Source organism: Elephantulus edwardii, unplaced genomic scaffold (assembly GCF_000299155.1).
Source record: "Elephantulus edwardii isolate Elephantulus edwardi_28Jun2011 unplaced genomic scaffold, EleEdw1.0 scaffold00059, whole genome shotgun sequence".
Lineage (NCBI taxonomy): Eukaryota > Metazoa > Chordata > Mammalia > Macroscelidea > Macroscelididae > Elephantulus > Elephantulus edwardii.
In genome coordinates, this window is record NW_006399809.1 from 9,336,002 (window position 1) to 9,356,297 (window position 20,296).

The 20,296-nt window shown below is 40.4% G+C and overlaps 1 protein-coding gene across 4 annotated transcripts in view; it reads left to right on the forward strand.

Annotated features, from left to right (window-relative positions):
• ELMO1 (engulfment and cell motility 1) overlaps positions 1–20,296 on the forward strand; it is a 683,616-nt gene that overhangs the window by 631,251 nt on the left and 32,069 nt on the right. For all 4 annotated transcript variants that reach the window (XM_006887590.1, XM_006887592.1, XM_006887591.1 and 1 more), the window contains 2 exons: positions 4,863–4,970; positions 15,933–16,015. In XM_006887590.1, coding sequence (XP_006887652.1) covers positions 4,863–4,970; positions 15,933–16,015 — 191 coding nt within the window. The remainder of the gene's footprint in view (positions 1–4,862; positions 4,971–15,932; positions 16,016–20,296) is intronic.

Genomic DNA, 20,296 nt, shown 5'->3' on the forward strand with positions numbered 1-20,296 from the left:
TCGTTGTTGTGCTTTTCTCCCTGCTCAACCTCTGTCCATGCTTATTTTAAATGAGCATTGACTGGACTGCAGCCTTACCAGAAAAGGGGTGATTTTGCCTCCTTGAAGAACCCTTGTAGCTCTAGTAGCTTAGTAGTTAGGAGTTACACTGCCAACCTAAAGGTGGTTCGAATCCATCAGCTGCTCCACTGGATCAAGACAGGCAGTTACCTCCTGTGGGATTAACTGCCTCTGAAAACCTACTGTAGGGTTAGCTAGGAGTCGGTTCCAGGTTCCAGCTGGGTGGTACACCACCACAACAGCCATCCCTTGAATAACTAATGAATGTGAGAGTGTATTCTACATAGACTGTTCATATATTTCCCTACCAGCCAGAGTTGCTGATGTGTTTCTTCCCAGACCTGGTCTGTGAACATGAGTTTCCATCATTTTCTCTTGTTGTTGTAGCTGTTCTTAATTTTCTTTACATCTTGACTTTGTCTGACATGCCTGCCTTTTGTTATAATGATGTGGATATCTCAAGTAGGGACTGTGAAAATACTGAACATTGGAAAAAAAAATCTTAGAAGTTGCTGTCCCATCAGTTCTGACTCCTAGTGACCCCGTGTGTCCAGATAGAACTGTGTTCTCTATGTTTTCCATTGGCTGGTTTATCACCAGACTTTGTTCCAGTGTGCCTCTGAGGAGTCTCAAACTACCACCATCACAGTCAGTGATTAACTACCTTTTCTGTGGGTACCACCCCAGGACCCCTTAAACTTACCCTCCAAGTTGTAAGCAGCAAAGTATCTTTGAAGTGTAATCTATTTTATCTTATAAATGAATACACTTTGTAATATATCTTTGTACCAACTGAATTTAATTTTACCATTCCCTAAATATACTTAGTATAATTCATTCTTGATTATAACTTGTTGAGCCTTTATTGATTTCAAATCCCACTACTAACACAGTGAGAGTTACCCTAGCTTAAAAAGCAAGGAATTCCTATAATGAACTTGCTAAGAATTGACTCTTGTGTTAGCCCAGCGTGTACAAGCTCACATTTCCACTGACTTCCTTCTTGGCTTCCTGTCTCTCTTTAGTTGCTGATGTAGCCAGAAAGCTCTTGTCAGAGGTAACATATGCACAAACTGGTTCTGTGAGCATCACAGGCTGTTTAGATCAGGCAGAGGGTCCCTTTCAGGAAAAAGAACTGTCGTAGCCTGTCATGCCAAATCCACAAGATGCTCCATCGCAGACACTGTTGTCACTCAAGGTCAAAACATAGGCCCCTCATCTGCCAATCTAAAGGTAGGCAGTTTGAATCCACAAGCTACTCTTGGAACAGAAGTGGCAGTCTTCTCCCACACAGTTTACAGCCTCCAAAGACCCACTGAAGGATCAGCTGTCAGTCGGATCCTACTCAAAGGCAATGATTGTATTTGGAACCAGATTGTACTTCCTTTGGAACGAGTATTGCAAAGCAAATAACAAATGTGTTCTCCTCATGAAAAATTGACAAGTAAACATTAGCCCAATTAAAATGACTGTGAATTACTCAGGCAGTAGCTGTATCCCTTCCCTTTGAAGAGCTCTCCCCCCAAACAACCTGTGTTTTATGCATATATAAAACACAATTTTGAAAAAATCAAAGGATAACTTTTCTTGTGCTTCCAGATCTTTCAGCAGAATCCAGATTCTTTTAAATACATGATTTGGCTACAGGTTAGTAATTCTTGACCCCTATTTATAGATAAAGGGAGCTGTGGTGGGCTAGTGGTAAGGAGTTGGCACTGCCAATGCAAAGGCGTGCGGTTTGAATCTACCAGCTGCCCTGTGGGAAAAAGGTGGACACTCCTCTGTGCGATTAACTGCCTCTGAGAACCTGCTGTCGGGTCAGCTGTGCATTAGTACTACTAATTTCGACGGAACACAACAACAAGCCACAATGTACAGATGAAGGGAACTCTGGTGGAGCAGCCTGTGGAGAGTTGAACTGCCAGCCCAACAGTTATATCTTTCTCTCCAAATGAAGAGATAGGAAGCACAGAGACACTTTCTGTCGATTAAGTGTAGGCATTTTTGTTTGTTCATTGTTTGGCTTTTTATTTTCACATTGAAAAGCTTCCCCCCCCCATTAAAAATAATCACAGTTAACACCCGATTTTGCAGCAAAGGCAATTTTAGATTGAGGGGCAGCACTTACAGCAATGTGGAGAGCTTTCTAGTCAGAATAGCTACAGAAGAGTTGGTGGGAGACCACTGAGTTGGCCAACAGCATGCTAAGGCAGAGGGGCCCGAAAATAAACAGACGCTTTCTGCCTCGGTCATTTTGGCCAAACCCCTTGGGCCTTGATTGCCCATTTAGCCAGTGGCAGCTGTTCTGTGCATGTTCTGTGTGCCAGGCGCCGGGCCAGAGGAGAGGGATGCTTTCTCTACCGTCCAGGGTGATGAATGTCCTTGTCCTGTGCCCTCTGCCCTAACAGCGGTTGTCACCAGCACACCCATAGGACAAGGTGCTTTGCCGGAAGCTCTGGTGACCTCATCTACATAGAGTGTCACTGCTAATCCAAAGGTCACGCCTCTCTGGCAGTTCAAATCTATCACCCACTCTATGGGAGAAAGATGGCGAATGCCCTTCTGGGAAAGACAAACCCAGTGGTGGGTCAGCTATAAGTTGATTCTGATTCAGTGAGTTGAATGCATGTAACAGGAAGCATTATAATAGTTGACACTTGGATTCTGATAATCTTCGGCCAAACCAGAACCTGATGCAGGAAACCAAAAGGAAAGAAAGTTCTTGCAGCCACAGTAACCAAAGTGGGCTTCCTGAAGGGGACATTCTCTATGCTGAGGCTTGAAAGCAACACAAAGATTGCTGTCACCATCCAAGTACCTCATCTATAAAAAATGTGCTTGGCCTCTTTTCTTCCTACATCACAGGCATGTTCATAAATTTTTATTGCATTTGGGGGCAGAGTGAATAAATTGAAGGAGTTATTTATAGGGATGATTCTGAGCTCCCTGGCTATGCCTATTCTGAGAACGAAAGTCTAGAAACAATGAAGAGGATGATTGTGAATGTCTTCATTGGGTAATTTTATGAATTACTTAGATCACTGTCTTATGAATGCCAACTCCTGTGTGTTCTATTAGTGTCCTTACCATTCACAGATTAATTAATACGCATGTATTAGCTGCAAGGGTAGAAGTTCTGACATCAGGGTGACCTTAACCTTGCTGACAACATCTCAGAATTCAACATCTCAGAATTCCAGAGAAGGAAGAACCAGAAAAGTTACCCAAAAAGCTTTGTCGACATTGTTTCCTTTGGGTCCAACTTAAGTTGGGAAGGAGTAGATTCTCAAGTAGTTGTGGGTAGTGGGAAAAGACCTTCTGGACAATGACACTTCAGAAAACCAATGTCATTTAACATAAAAGATGTAATCATTTTACTAGAGGTTGCCAAATTTATACCAAGCAGTTAGATGTTAACTATCAAAATCCAAAAGGGACTTTCTTCCCTGAACTCTTGAATTCATTATTATTTTTTGTTGTAGAAGTAAACATTTGTCAAATCGTTTGCCACCTAAGCATTTTTGCTGTCAGCATTTTCATTTTGACTGAGCTGTATTCAGTGACATCGTGTTAACCATGTTGTTCTACCATCACCATTATCCATTTCCCACTTTTCACATCATCTTTAACAGAAGCACAACCATTAATACACTGTCATTGATGTTGTGATGCATAAAGATCCGCCATCAGGCCTCTAAAACTGTAAATCTTTGCAGGAGGAGACTGCCTAACTTTCTTCTACCTGATGGATTTGAACCACCAGCTTTGAATAATTAGCCTGGCATGTTATACTCTTTGCTACCAGGGCTCCTTAAAGTGTCCATAAATTGGACATTTATACTTTATCCTTTCCTTTCACCTATCCCTGATAACCACAAATAAACTTTGCTCCCTACACATTTACCTATTATTGTTGCTGTTGTTGTGTACCATAGAGTTGGAACCAACTCATAGCTGACCCTCCATTGAGTTTTCAGAAGCAGTTAATCTCACGAGAAGAGATTTCCTACCCTTCTCCTATGGAGCAGCTGGTGGCTTTGAACCGCTTGCCTTTAGGATTGTAACTCAGCTATATATTGTTATTGTTGTTGTTGTTATGTGCCATCAACTTGCCTCTGATTCATAGCAACCCTATGCACAATAGCTCTGAACTCTGTCCTGTCCTGAACCAATCTCACTGTCTTCTATATATCTGCCCCTATTGCCCTAGTCACTGTGTCAAAATGTGCATGTGTGCGCGCGCGCGCGCGCGCGCGCGTGTGTGTGTGTGTGTGTGTGTGTGTGTTTACCAATCCTAGATAGAGAGCTCTGGTGGCCTAGTGGCAAGAAGCTGTGCTGCAATCCCAAATGCAAGAGGTTCAAATCCACCAGATGTTCTGCAGGATAACCCATGGCCTCTGAAACACACTAGGGGTCAGCTGTGAGTCAGTTCTGACTCAGTGTCACAACAATGATAGATGATAGATAGAAGATGATAGATAGATAGATAGATAGATAGATAGATAGATAGATAGATAGATAGATGATAGATAGATAGATAATAGAGAGATGATATAAATGGAATCAAACAATACTTGTCACTTTATAACTTATGTTAAGCCTGATGTTTCCCAGGTTCATCCCTGTTACAGCATCTATCAAGATTCAGTTTCTCTTTATGGTGAAATAATATTCCAGCAGACCTAAAATCAAATTAATTGCTTTTTCCTGCAGGCAAGGGTATTAAAAGGATGTTGATTATTTTTGGGAACCCACGTCACATACCTTGTAAACCTATATTTGTGTCTTTTGCTTTTCCTCAGACAAATTTTGGTATTGTCGGCTTTCACCAAATCACAAGGTCCTGCACTACGGAGACTTGGAGGAGAGCCCGCAGGGAGAAGTGCCGCACGACTCGCTGCAGGACAAGTGTAAGGGGGGCTTCTGTGGTGGGAGGGGCCGAGCTCTGCTTGCTTGCTTGTTTTCTGGTCATAAAATATGCAGGAAAAACTGTCAACCCAAATAAACGGCAGTGGGCCGGTCTCATCTTGTTGTGCCAAGTCTCTGCTAGAGCATCCCAGCAAGCCAGAGGCCTGGTGGGCGTGGAGCTTGGGCTCAGCAGAGGGGAGCTCTGTTGTCACTGTGCTAATATCTTCCCTCAAAGAGTCAAACTTAGGGCTCAGATGGCCACTTTCCCATTACAAATCCAGGTGCTTTGAACAAGCAAACATAGTGTATGTAAGCGGAAACCTTTCAATTGTCTTTTTATATTGTTCTTATGTGCCTTAGAGTCAGAACTGACTCATAACTGGGTTTTCAGAGACGTTGCAGAGGAAACTGTTCTTTGTTCTGAGAAGCAGCAAGTGAACTCGAACCATCTGCATTTGTATTGGCAGCACAACTCCTTATCACTTTACACAGTGTGTGATTGGTTTCTGTCCTGTTTGCCCATTTTTGTTTCCCGTATCACTTTATTAGGCGGCAGAACCAAAGACTGATCCACATGCAGTTAATTTCCTGCAAAAAAGTAATTCAGACACTTTGAAAATGTGTGAGAAGTTACTTACACTTTATTTGCTAAACGTTACCCAAATTGCTGGTATTAGTGGTATTTATTGGCTGTTGCCATGTGGTATCTGTGTTAGCATGTATGCTTATGAAGAGTCAGTGATATGTTGTACTTTTTTTTAGCCCAACTCTTAGCCAGGTACCAGTTTTATGGTTTGGTTTTTAGCCTGCAGGGAGATTTTTGTTTTGTTTTTGTTTACTTTCTTGCTTTGGGGTTTTGTTAGAGTATTGCTTATTTATTTATATACAAGCTATTGTACCCCCCCAAAAAAAATCAAATCCATTTCCATCCAGTCTGTTCCATTTCTTAGGGAACCCAAGTCTGTCAGAGCAGAACTTAGGTTTGCAATGCTAATTCCTCCAAGTAGATCCATGCCTTTCTTCTGAGCTTCCTTATGGGGGATCTGAACTTCCAACCCTTCTGTGAGTAGGTAACATTGTTAACCATTTGCATTACCCAGGAATTCCTACAAAGGTATTATGTTGTTGTTGTTATGTGCCTTTGAGTTGCTTGTGACTCATAGCGATCCTATGTACAAGAGCCCTAAATGCCGTTCTATCCTGTGGAATTAATCTGTCTCATCAAGGGTCTTCCTCTCCTGCGCCATCCCTCCACTTTTCCAAACATGATGTCCCTCTCCAAGGACAAGTCCCTCCTTACAACATGCCCACAGTATGTCAGACGAAGCTTCAGAATCCTTGACTCCAAGGAGTATTCTGGCTTCACCCTCTCCAGGACAAACCTGTTTGTTCTCCAAGCAGTCCATGGTATATTCAATACTTATACAAATATTAAAATATTAATAATACTTATACAGATATTAAAATATTAAAATGATCAGTTTATTTGAAAAAGACATAGTATGAAGTAAACAGAACTTCAGAGGGTAGCCCAGGTAGAAACATTAAAGTGTGAGGAAACAAATAGGGAACTTTTAAATAATCTTCCAAACTCAGGTCAAGTCAGATAAGCTTGTCCCAGACAAGCACCCCACATCCTGGCACCCTACTCCTGTCACCCCAGGCTCCACTGGAATCCAGTCTGAGCTGTCATTCTTATAGCCACTGTGGCAAAAATAATCCTGAATGGGAAATTTCCTGATGCAGACTCCATGCTACCACTTCAGGCAGACAGCCTGGAACTCAGTTTAAAATGGGGCAGTCTACTCTTTGTAGTGTCGTTTTGTTCAGCAAATATCCTCATTTCCTTCCATACAACTGCCTCTCCCACCTACTTTATTGGCACCTTAGTGAAGGAGAAAGACAGTCGTGATTCAAAGAGCCAAGGACTGAGTCCCCACATCCCTGCCCAGGCAAGCACTTCTCCCTTGGGTCTCAGAAGGCCCCCGCAGCCCAGCGTAAACCTTCTAGACCTATGTCCTGCCCTCAACACCAGCTTCAACTGAAACCTGGTTTCGTCTGCTTGCTTTCAAGTTGTCACAGAGTTGATTCTAGTGCATGCCAGCTCCATGCATGTCAGAGTAGAGCTGTGCTTCATAGCATTTTCAGTGTCTGTCTTTTCAGAAATTGACTACCAGGACTATCTATCCTGAGGCTCCTCTGGGTAGACTCAAACCTTCAGCCTTTCAGTAAGCAGGTGAATGTCCTCATATTTAAACACTAAAACTCCAGAAATGTGTTAGAATGCCAAAACCTCATTCTGGGACCCAGCAGTCTCTGCCCTGGGTTATTATCCTGTATTGTGCACAACCATTCTTTCAGTGTGCCTTTTATCAATAAGTGAAATTTTTAAGAAAATAAAATTATATGGGGTTCACTTGCCCACTGCCAATGAGTCAGATCCAACTTGTGGTTGACCTTTTCACAGGCTGTAAATCACATGAGAAGACCTTGCCCTTCTCTCTCCCATAGATCCACTTGTGAATTTTTACCACTGGAGAAACACACCCTTGAGTTAGCAGCACCACTCTATGTGGCCTAGGCCACCAGAACTCCCTGTGCACAGGGGCTACGAACTTCTCATTTTGGCCAATAAAGTTATTATAAAAACAAAATCTAACTAAAATTTAATATCATAATACTTTCTTAAAAGAAAGGACCTTAATCTTCAAGAAAGTGAAAAGAACTTAATTTTGCGATATAGTTCCTTTTTGCTGAAGGAAATGATCTTTCTAGAAAATGCATGGCAGGGTCCTCATTGTCCTCCATCTGCTGTTAATTCATGAACATTCCCCTAATGGAACAAGACCAGCCCACAGGCCTATCGTTTGGAATCACTTGTTGTTCTGGAATGAAGTGAAAACAGAGATTGAGATTGGTTGCAGCAGCCAACAGCTCTGTTCCTCCCCTGTAGCCTCTCTCTGAGACCAGTCAGTGCATGGAAGGGTGGACTGAGCAGAAAAGCAAACCTTGAACATTGCTTCCCCATGGGACCCAGAGGAGCTGAGCTCCCACTCACTGGAGATACTGCTTACCCCTTATTTATAGAGATATATTCCATTTCTTGACTCATTCATCAGCGTTAGATGGTTTTAAAAAATATGCTTTGCTTTCTTTTATATGGTGCATGTCCATGTTTGCTGCTCTTTGTTTAGAAAATCTGTCACTGTGCTCCTAGAATGAGTTCTGGCACTGTAGTCCGCAGGCAGGAACACTGCTCACCTAAAGTTCATGACTCTCCAGCAGCTCAGATCTAGCAGCAGCTCCTTGAGAGGAAGATTGGCAGAGTCTTCCCGTGTGATTTGCAGCCTCTAAAAACCTGCTGGAGGGTAAACTATGTGTGGGTTCTGACTCGACAGCAATGAGAGAAAGAGAGGCTCAAGAAAGAAGAGAGGCTCAAGGGCTGAGCCGTAGCTGGGCCTTGTGTGAGGGTGGTTTCAAGGTCTTTTTCAAGCTGATGCTTCACCCCATACTTAAGACCTTCACTGTAATACTCCGGGGGTCTTAGTGCCAGGAGATCTAAGCACAGGGTTCAGCTTGCTGGAGTGCAACAGGAGAAGAGGAAGGCCAGAACTGCCCATTTCCAAATGGCCTTGCTTGTGGCCACCAGTGATGCTGGCTCTGGAGAAGGGTTCACTGCAATTAAACCAAGAATACATGATTGCTGGGTGAACATGTGGGAGGTAGGTATAGATAGGAGTGTGGGGGTGACCTTATAGGCGTGGGGGAAGCTATAGGAGTGTGCGTAGAGATGTGTTGGAGGAAGGTACAGGAGCATGTCAGTGAGTGTACAGGTGTGTTGGGAGGTGGTATACAGTGTGGGAGTGAGTGTATAGGTGTTGAGGAGTAGGTACAGGAGTGTGTGAGTGAATATATACGTGTATTGGATATATATAGGTACAAGAGTGTGTGTGAGTGTATAGGTGTGTGGTGGGTAGGTATAGGAGTGTGTGTGTGTGAGTGTATAGGTGTGTTGGGCATAGGTACAGGAAGGTGTGTGTGAGTGTATAGGTACATGAGTGTGTGTATGTCAGTGTATAGGTGTGAGAGGTATAATACAGGAGTGTATGTGTGTAGGTGTATTGGGGGTAGGTATGGGGGGTGAGTGTGTAAGTATGGGGGTGTACATACAGGAGGGTGTGTGTGAGTATATGGCTGCATTGTTTGTATGTACAGGAGGTGGGTGTGAGTGTATAGGTATGTTGGTGGTTATGTACAGTAGTGTGTGTTTCAGTGTACAGGTGTGTTAGGTTAGATACAGGAGATTGTGTAAATGTATAGGTGTGTTGGTGTGAGTGTATCAGTATGTTGGTGTGCAGGTACAGGAAGGTTGTGTGAGTGTATAGTTGTGTTGGTGTGTAAGTACAGGAAGATGTATGTGAGTGTATAGGTGTGTTGGGGGGTAGCTACAGGAGGGTGTGTGTCAGTATGTTGTAGATTTGTTGGGGATAGGTACAAGAGGGTGTGTTTGAGTATATAGGTGTGTTGGCGTAGGTACAAGAGATTGTGTGAGTATATAGGTGTGGGGGGTGAACATATAGGAGGCAGTGTGTGAGTATATAGATGTGTTGGTAGATAGGTATAGGAGGGTGTGTGTGAGTGTATAGGTGTGTTGGTGGATAGGTACAGGAATGTCTAGGTGACAGCACATTAGTGTGAACATGTGCTCCACGGTGGAGTCAGTGTCCATACACCTAAGTAAAATGAAGCTATATTGTGCCTGAGAAGTAAACGCCCTGGCCTGGAAGGACTCGTTGACTGCGTCATGCCTGACACTTGTTTCACATCTAATTCTACTTCTGTCTTCTGCCTGGACCAAACCAGCCACCCTCCATGAGTACATCAAGTCAGAAACCGCATGGCACTGGAAAAATGAGATGTTGCTTTAATTAATGTTAAATGTCATCACTCTGTCTGGCCATGGCCCGTTGCCTTCTCTTGAGACCACAGGATATTGTCATCTGCCCCTGAGTTAATCAGAGTGGGATATTGAGACATTGATGAATCAAATAGTACAGTTGGATTGTCTTTATATAGCTCCTGTGGGTGAACTTGAGAGCTTCTTCTTCAAAGGGAATCCGGGTTCTTCCCTAAAGGTTTGGAAATCTCTCACCTCATTGTTCTTTTGTCTGTTAAAAGCAAGGTCCCTGCAGTCCCATCTCCTCGCACACACACCTCCCACATGCTTCCTCCTGGGGCTTGCAAGCAACCTTCACCCCCTTACCATCCACACTCAAGTCCATGGCGGGCCTCCCTTTCAAAGAATCTAGGCCAGCACCCCTCACTCCCACTTCAAAGGGCTGGGGAGAAGAAACACAGCCCTGCCTGTGAGCTTGTCAAGAAATGAATCCTGTTGCAGCTGATGAAGAAAGAGCTCCAAGAGAGCAGCAAGGTGGACTGTGGGTCATTGAAGCGCAATGAATAATTCAGGACCCTCAATCTGCAGACAGAATTCAGGTTGATTATTGTTAATGAGAATAATTACATGAAACATTTACAGAGTACTTCCTTTGTGTAGGAACTCCTTGGTTTTACAAAGGATTTGGCACTCACTTTCTGACTTACAGGTTGGCAGTTTGAATACACCCAGTGGGATCTTGGAGGAAAGGCCTGGCAATCTACTTCAAAAAAGATTACAAACAAGAAAACCCACTGTTTAGCACATGGCATCATCATGGGCCAAAATTGCTTGTCAGTAATGAGTTTGCTTGACTGTATGCCAGCCACTATGCTGAGTGCTTTACATAAGAATTGTTGCCCCTATCTTAGTGATAAAAAACCAAATTCTTAACTTGCTCAAGGTCACAAATCTCCCTAAATTTCCTACTGCCTGCCTCTGTTAAAAGCCACCAGTGAGCCTGACACCAGCTTCAGGAGCTGATCTCAGAGCCCAGGACCCCGGGGAGATAAACTGTCTCCTCCTTGGCGATTAGAATCCTCCTTGGCGGTTAGAATCCACTAGCCACACCAAGGGAGAAGATGTGCATTCTCCTCCCATGTAACTTACAGCCTCAGAAACCCACTGCAGGGTCTGCTATGAGTTGAGTCCAACTCGAAGGCCATGAGGTATTTTCATCCATGCCAAATAAGTCATGGAAGTTCAGAAAAATCAAGCCAAAATTATGCAGCCAGTAGATGAGTGTAAGACTCTGGTAGCCCCGGCATGCTAGAGGTGCTCCTGGCCCAACAGGACCCTTCTGAGGAGGGCTTCCGCCTCATGCAGCACCCAACGGGGAAAGCCGTAAATGTATGTGCTGTGGCCACCACATAACCTTTTTCAGTGACATTGTAATTTTAAGTCACAATTAAATCCCCTTTCCACAGGCATTCGCTATCAGAAAGTTGTCTAAACAAGGATGAAGTGATAACTGCAATTTGGGCTATGTTCAACGTAATTTAGGGGTACTGGTACCTTCTAAACAGATTATAGCTAGGAAGGAGTGTGGACTAGAAGAGGGGCACCAGCCAGCTCTCTCACTAGCTGTGTGGTACTGCATCACTTGCTTCTTCTCTTTAGGCCTCAGTTTTAGCATCTATAAAATAAGAATGTTGAATTAGCTAGTATCAAGCCAGCTCAAACGGGGGGTGGGAGAAAGTCTTTCAAAGGAAGGAGGCAATATCTGGTAGGAAAGGAAGAGGCATGTCCTTCACCAATGACCTCCTGGTTCCCCTCTCACGAGCCCTGCCATCTTTAGTGCTCCCACACACAACCTGATCTCCACATCAGCCTGACTTTGAAGTCAGCTAAAGACCTTTCATGACTTTGAAAATCTGAAGTCAGACTCCTCTAATTCGGCTCCTGTTACAGAGAAGAAATCTTTTCAGCTCTTCTGTGACTAATCTTGTGCATCAAGACAGAAACTATGCAAAGAGCAACCTTTAAAAGCCACACTTTATTTTTAGTATTCTGTATTTTCTTTCTTGCCATCGTCCTGCGAGTGATATCACAGCTTCTCTCCTTGACAGGGGACAATGTATATAAAAACCATAAAATATGTACTGCCACAAAGTCCAATGAGAAATTGCCTTTCTCCTGTGAAGCCCTCCCACTAGAGATACTGATGACGTTACCACAGTAGACATGGGTGGCTATTAAACTCCTGTACCATTCCGTATGATGCATTTTCAAAGCCAGTAAGTAGTTGACTATTTATAGATTGTAGAAACTCTGTCTAGTTCATTAGCTATGCTATATAATGTACAACGAAAGACTTATTTATTCAGTACAATTTCAACTCAAGCTACATTGGAAATTTGAGGTTGTTTTTAGTATGTTGATGGTAAAGCACTGGTGGCCTAGTGACAAGAAACTGTACTGCAATACTGAAAACAAGTGGTTCAAATTCACCAGCTTCTCCATGGGAGAGGGATGAGCACTCTCCTCCTATGAGATTAAGTGCCTCTGAAAATCCCCTGAAGGGCCAGGAATGGTTCAGTTCTGACTCGATGGTACACTACAACAATAACAACAATGGTATTTCAAAGTCACTTCAATTTTGGATTTTCTGTTAAAAACTAAACCAGCCTCCCCAAGGGTCCAAAATACCCACCCAGGTTACTAAATAAGAAGACAGTTAGGTCACTCAAGAGAACAGGGTTAATAACCTTAGTTATGAAATTAGACTTAAGAAAACTTAAGTAAGTGTTTGGGGTCAAAAGTCTTTTCAAAAATCCTAGGAACCTACTGTAAGAAAATAAAAGTAAAAAAAAAATGTGAGTCACAGAGCAGGGTGTGAGGTAAAGAGATAAGCCAGTCAAAAAAAGAAAAAAGATAAGCCAGTCATGTTTTCTTATCCACATTACATAACTTACATAGGTTGACAAAGGGTTTCTTCACACAGTTGTCTGGAGATATAGACTAGTGGTTGCTTGGCCAGCTCATACATAGTGCAGCATGTAAAACACATTACCCTTCAGTTTTCTCAGTGGGGAAAGAAAGACTGAAGGACACAGACTTTTCACTGTGTTAGCATACAAAAGAAACATGCCACTTGTTACCACTTTTCATTGGACAGAAATAATCACATGGCCCCATCTAACGGCAGAGAATGCTAGGGAGTCAAGTCAGCCATGTGTTATGGCCAAATATTGACAGGATGGGATGGGATAGGATATATTAGCAATGATAGCCATATATTAGTGATCAAGCATAACATCCACTGAAAGGGTCCACAATGAGGGGCTGCAAGAAGAGTACACGTGGTGAAGATAGTTTGCAAACCTGCAGAGGTTTCCTGAAGGTTCCATTACAGTATCCACACTCATCTCATGGTAAGAAAGAATTGTCCAACTCCAGAAGTGCCAACGCATTTAGACAAGTTCTTAGCAATGTTGGGATCCCTGAAAAGTATTAGCTTTTAAAGAGATGTCTTGTTTTATTGTTCCATAGTTTTATCTTCTAACTACTCTTCCACAAATCAGTTCCTCAATAAAGCATGTAGACTCACAATTTTGAAATCATTATCATCTTTCTTATTCAGAAATTGTAAGGAATTGCTAACTCAAAGCTTCCATAGCACCCTGATTTGGGAAAGCCAATTCTGTTCACTCGGATTCCTGGATTCACAATCCTTGTTGGAATTAAGGATTAGGAATCAGAGTGGAATAGGATAGATGACTCTGTATTTTTTTAAATTAATTTTCCAAACCATTCTACTGCATCCGTTGATCTTAACAGGAAGATTTAAATGTTCAATCATCTCCACATATTTTCTTATAATGTCCTGAGTAAGACATAAGATAACATCATTTTATCAAATTGTATTATTTTCAGAATTTCCAAGATGAATGGTAGCTAGCATTTCTTTATCATGAAATAGTACTAGTGCAAATTAATTTAGTTTAGTTTCTTATCTATAAAATAGAGCTAAACCTGCCTCACAGAAGTGTGAGGAGAATTAAATAAAATTGTAGATAGCAAGATTTTTAAAAAATGGTATTTCTGTATCTGTTTAAATTGGACAGTATTCTCAGCTTTTCTCAGATTTGAACTGCCAGAGAGGCATGACAAGTGTAATGAACCAGTTGAGAATTGCCAGAAGTTTAGGCTTTAATTTAGAATCTCAAAAATATATGCTGTTGCCAATGAAAGAACTTTGAGAATAGGATTATAAAATCTATCAATTAAAAACTGAAAGTAATTTTGAAAGCGTAAAAACCTCAGATTCAGAATAAGACCATAACGAATTTGCAGACAAACAAAAAGCAGTTGTTGTTGTTGTTTGCCATTGAGTTGGAACCAAACCATATCTGACCCTCTGGTGGGTTTTCAGAGGCAGTTAATTGCACAGGAGGAGATTGCCCATCCTTCTCCCGCATAGCAGTTGGTAGATTCAAACCATGTGCCTTCGGCATTGCAGCTCAGCTTCTTGCTACTAGATCACTAGTGCTCCCTAAAAAGCAATTTGGTATTGATTGATTGATTGTTTTTTTGATTGATTGATTGATTGATTGATTGAAAACTCTGGACCTCTGATGACCTGGGAGTAAGAAGCTGTACCGCAATCCCAAAGGCACACAGTTTGAATCCATCAGCTGCTTCATAGGAGAAAGATGAGCAGTTACCTCTTGTGTGATTAACTGCCTCTTGAAAACCCACTAGAGGGTCAGCTGTGGATCAGTTCTGACTCCACGGTACATAATAACAACTACAACAAAGATTTCCCAGTTCTTTAAATCTAATTCAGGTGGTAATTTGTGCAAAAGAAATAAAGAATTTTTATGTAGAAATCAGGAAAAGAAGTAAAACTAATAGTAAACTAATAAAAGTAAAAAAAAATTAAGAAAGGCAGACCAGCAATGTTCAAATTCTTTTTAAAAAATTCTCTTTAGGGAGCATTGGTGGCCTAGTGGCAAGAAGCTGCACTGCAATCCCAGAGGTACACATTTGAATCCACTAGATGCTCTGCTGGAGAAGGAGGGGCATTCTCCTCCTGTACCAGTCAGATATGATTGGACGGTACACACACAGAATATTATAAAAAATTTTTTAAAACCCTCTTAATACATTTAATAGATATATGATTAATAAGGGATCACCTATTCTTTTATTCAGGAAAGGAAAATAAAAATCTAATAAAATGTCTAACACCACCAGTAATCTCTCTTGTCCTATACACTCTTCTAAATCCAGTTAAAATTTCTGGCAGCTAGAGGTGTAGTGTTGTTGGGTGCCATTAGGCAAGTACAACTCATAGTGACACTATGAACAACAGCTCTGAACCTGTTCTATCTTGTGCCATCCTCATCAACTCTGATATACTTAAGCCCATTAATGCAACCACTTTGCCAGAATATCTCTTTGAGAGTCTTCCTCTCCTTCACCGACCTTTCCAAGCATGAGGCCTCTTTGCATGGAATAGCCCCTCCTAACAATGAGATGGAGCTTCACCGTCCTTGACCCCAAGGAGCACTCTAGCTGCACCCTCTCCGAGGCATACCTTATTCATTCTTCTTTTCAGTTCCTGGGATATTCAGTACTCTCCAACACCCAATACAAAGGCATCGATTCTTTTTCTGAAACTCCTAGTCATTGTACAGCTCTTAGATTCATAGATGAATATATGGAGTTCAAGTGTAGTTCTTACTATTCCCATTGTGCCTTTAACTATCAATTTTAACAAAAGTACAATTTTGTTATTGAGGATATTTGTTTGTTTTTAAATACTTGCTTTAGTGAACCAAACTCTTTTAAGTGGGCATAGCCTCCCTTATACCTCATCTACCTGCCTTTTGGCCCCAGCAATGCCTGATGATAGAATATATTGTAATTTCTACTCTTCTGTGAGCACTGTCCCTTTCGTTGTTTGCAGTTGTTTATGGGAATGATAATTCTAATCACAGACTCCATGCTTAGCTCAGCTTCTTTATTGGCATTGAAGCTCTCACGTGGTTTACTTACTTCAGTTTTCTCCTGTGCGTTACAGTACCAGTGGCAGATATCAAAGCTGTGGTGACCGGAAAGGACTGCCCTCACATGAAAGAGAAAGGTGCCCTTAAACAAAACAAGGTATGATTTTCATATTATTTAAAATACCTCTTTCTATAAAGTGCAATCAGAAACTTTGGTGGATCCGAACCTTTAAAATGTTAAGCTGAATGAAATATCTCAGTCACAAAAGGACAAATACTACATACAGTTATAAAACAGTATTGTCATAGGCTTGGGAGTAGACTAAGAAAAGAGGGGATAAATAATGAACACTGCATTTAAACAGATGAGGGAAAGAACTGTTTAAAAGTAATACATGTTTATATTTTATATTATATTTTATTTTTATATTTGCATGACAACAATCCAGAATGAAAGGTGAATAGTAAAGTGGACTGGAGGGTGAAGAGGAGGGGGAAAATTGTGAAACAATGAAAGAATCTTTTAAAAGAGAAAAGCAAACTGGGGTGGGGGATAAGTAGGAAAACATGCAACAGAATGAATGGAAATCCAAATTTCCTGTAAACTTTTGTCAAAATATAAATTAAAAAAAATAAGAAAGAACAGGGAACAGTGTGGTATAAGAAAAAAAAGTGTGCTTGCAAGTGTGTGTGTGTGTGTGTGTGTGTGTGTGTGTGAGAGAGAGAGAGAGAGAGAGATTCACACAGTCACAGTCCTCTTACTTAACTCTCCTTTTAAATTTCTTCTGATTCTTTTTACATCTCTCAGTTTTATTCTCTCTCTCACTGACTGCATTTCTATTCCTTGCATTTTTTTTACTTTCTCTGTCCTTATATCCACACATATTCAAGGAAGTTCTATTAATACATCATATTTTTTGTACAGATAATTGTTTTTATTTAACCATTATATTTTTGAAAGATTTATCAGAACCTGTAAATGCTCAGTGAATTTAGATTTTTCTCTCTAATTATATATAATTAGAAGGTTACACATGTTAATGTATTTATGGTTGGATGAAATAACTTCAAGTTTAAAAAGTAAGTTTTGGAGCTCTGGTGGCCTAGTGGCAGAAAGCTGCACTGCAATCCCAGAGGTGTGTGGTTCAAATCCACCAGATGCTCTGCTGAAGAAGGAGGGTCAATCTCCTCCAGTACCAGTCAGATCTGATTTGATGGCTCACACATAAAAATAATAAAATTGTTTAAAAAGTAAGTTTTTTGTTTGCTGTGTGTTTTATCTTGAGCATATATGACAGACTTCCTGAATCATAAGTCAGTATTCCTATTAAAATATTCTAAAATAAAACTTTATTTATTTAAACTTAAAAATACAACCAGTACAACTTGTGACAAAATAAAATAAGGCAATAGTAAATATGATGATAGTGACCGTAGGAACATGGACAGGTGCAGTAGAGAACAGTGAAAGGTCAAAACCCGATGAGATTGGCTCAGGAGAAAGCAGGGTTCAAAGTTGTTGTTCATTGGGTTGCCATGAGTTATAGTCAACTTGACAGCAAATAACAACAACAACAAATATGATTTGTTAATGAGGAAGGAGCTCCAACTCAGGCGCCAAGTCTTTTATCTCACTAACCAATTTCATGACTATGATGGATATTTCATTTTACAATTGTTGTTTTGTTTTTTTAAAATGTTTATTAGTTTGCATATAATCATTCATATACATTATATTTTATGTAATTAAAGCAGTACTTCATTCAAGAAATAATGTTTCCAGTTAAGAAAATCTTCCATAACATTTTTAAACATAGTTATACAGAGCATAACAGTATACATAATAAAAATAAAAACCATTTATTCAATTTTTATTACTTAAGTTCCTGTTAATATAATTTCTATTCACGTGTACACACCAACCACAAAACCCAAAGATTAAGAAATGAGGACTTCTGCCAATTTTTGCAGTATGCAGTACTATCAATTTATTATTGTTATGTGTCATTTAGTACCTTGCAACTCATAGAGACCCTATGTACAGCAGCTCTGAACTCTGTTCTATCTTGAGCCAATCTCATTGTCTCTGATACACCTAATCCCATTGGCCCAGTTATTGTGTAAATCCATCTCATCCAGCATCTTCCTCTCTTATTGCTATCCTCCTACCCTTCCAAGCATGATGTTCTTCTCTAAGAAGTGGTCCCTCCTTTCAGCATACTCAAAGTATGTCAGATGAAGCTTCAAAATCCTTGCCTCCACAAAGCAGCCTACTTTCACCCTGTCCAAGACAAACTTGTTTATTCTCTTAGTAGTCCACGGTATATTCAGTACTTTTCTCCACCATCACAACTCCAAGGAATCTATTTTTTCTTTCTTATCCTTTGTCGTTGTCTAGCTCTATGATGCATTGCAAGTAATTGTGAATACCATGGCCTGGATATGGCACACCTTAGTCTCTAAACTGACATCATTGCTCTTCAGTACTCTGGAGAGGTCCCTGGCAGCATATTTTCCCAATGCAATTCAGTTTTTTATTTCCTGATTGCTGGTACCAAGAGTACTGATTGTAGAGCCAAGCACGCTGAAGCTGTTACCAATTTCATCACCAACTATCACTATTCTACCAATTGACTCAGTGGTGAGAATCTTGGTTTTCTTGATGTTGATGTTATCTTTAAACCATATTGAAGGCTACAGTCCTTGAACTTCTGCAGCAAATGTCCCAGGTCCTCCTTAGTTTTGGCAAGCAAGGTGTGTCATCTGCATAATGCCGATTGTCAATGAGCCTTTCTCCAATCCTGATTTTAAATTTCTCCTCATAGAGCCTGTCCTCCTGGATTATCGTTCTTCTATATGTTACAGTCAAGATGCTTTAATAATGATTAGTGACTGAAATGCAAAAGTTGGAAACAAAAGGATGATAGTTGGATAATATGGCCTTGGTGACAGAAATGAGTTTGAGTATCAAGTAATGGAATTATTTTTTAAAGACATAAATGGCAACTGTATATGTGGATTTCACTGAATGAACTACACAGGAATCAGATTGACTACATCTATGGAAAGAGACATTGGAGAAGCTCTGTATCAGTAGTAAAAACCAGGGACAAGGGCTGACTATGGAATAGCTCACCAACCACTCTTATAATTGAAGCAGAAGGAAATGAAAACAAATCTACAAAAATCAAAACATAATCATAAATGTAGCTTAACTGCTACCTGGCCAGCTGACTGGGAGAGATCTGTATTTGTTCTTATTTCAAAAACAAAAAAAAGTGATACAATAGCATGTGGCTTTTAAACAAATCATTAATAACATATGCAAGTAAAATCTTACTGAAGATTATTTTTAAAACCACTGGACTTGTACATTGACAGAAAACTATCAGAAATTCAAGCTGTGTTCAGAAGAGGCATAATACTCCTGATTCCAGAGAGATTTCATTGCTGATATCAGGTGTATCTTGGCTGAAACCAGAGAATACCATAAATGTGTTTATTTGGGGGTTTTTATTATTTGAAAGTATTTGAAAAAAGATTTTTAAAGTATTTTCATGGATTATAATGAATTTTTACTCACATTGAGAGGAATGGGAATCTCAACTGTGTTCATGTTAAACCTATACATAGACCAAGAAGCAGTTGTCTGATCAGAATAAGGGAACACTATACAACTTAAACTTATCTTCCATATTTTTTGGCAGTTGTCTTTATTTTATCCTGTCATGATCACCCTTGGTAACTTCCACAGTATCTCAGTGAAGATTGAGAAGAACAGAAACCAAGTGATAGAAAGAATCTTAGACTATTTTGTCATCATGGATATCAAACCAGGAGACTGTCAAATATTTCAAGTCCAATTTAAAGAAGAAAATTCCCTTAAGTGTGCATATTACTTAAACACACTTTACATTTTGACATTTTTCTCTCTTCCCTTCAAATGCACCAAGCAACTATCAATATGACAACCCATGTTGTATTTCTGAGGGTGTCGGAGAGAAGGTATTTTGCCCCCAGCTTACAGGCATTTTTCCTCTGTGGGCTGCGTCTATCAGAGATCCAATTTTTTATTTATACATCTTATTATTTTACAACATTTGACATCTATTAAGGCAAAGATGTCCACTTGAATTTGGGTATCCTAGGCATCTTGATACTAAAAATATTGCATAGATCAATAAAGTTCTTCATTGTTTAGTGTCAGTTTCTGAATGAAGCACTAAAATTTGACATGCCCTTCTTTTTAATCAGAGTTAAAGTCACTAATCCTTGTTCTACAATTTAAAAAATTCTATGAAGGACAGATGGGAACCAGGTTTTAATAGGATGACCCTACACATAGCTAAAGATGTGCTGTTAAAGTATTACGTAGAGAGATAGAGGAGAAAGGATATGGTCAACAAGACTTATGGAAGATCTCTGCTTTTTTTTAAAT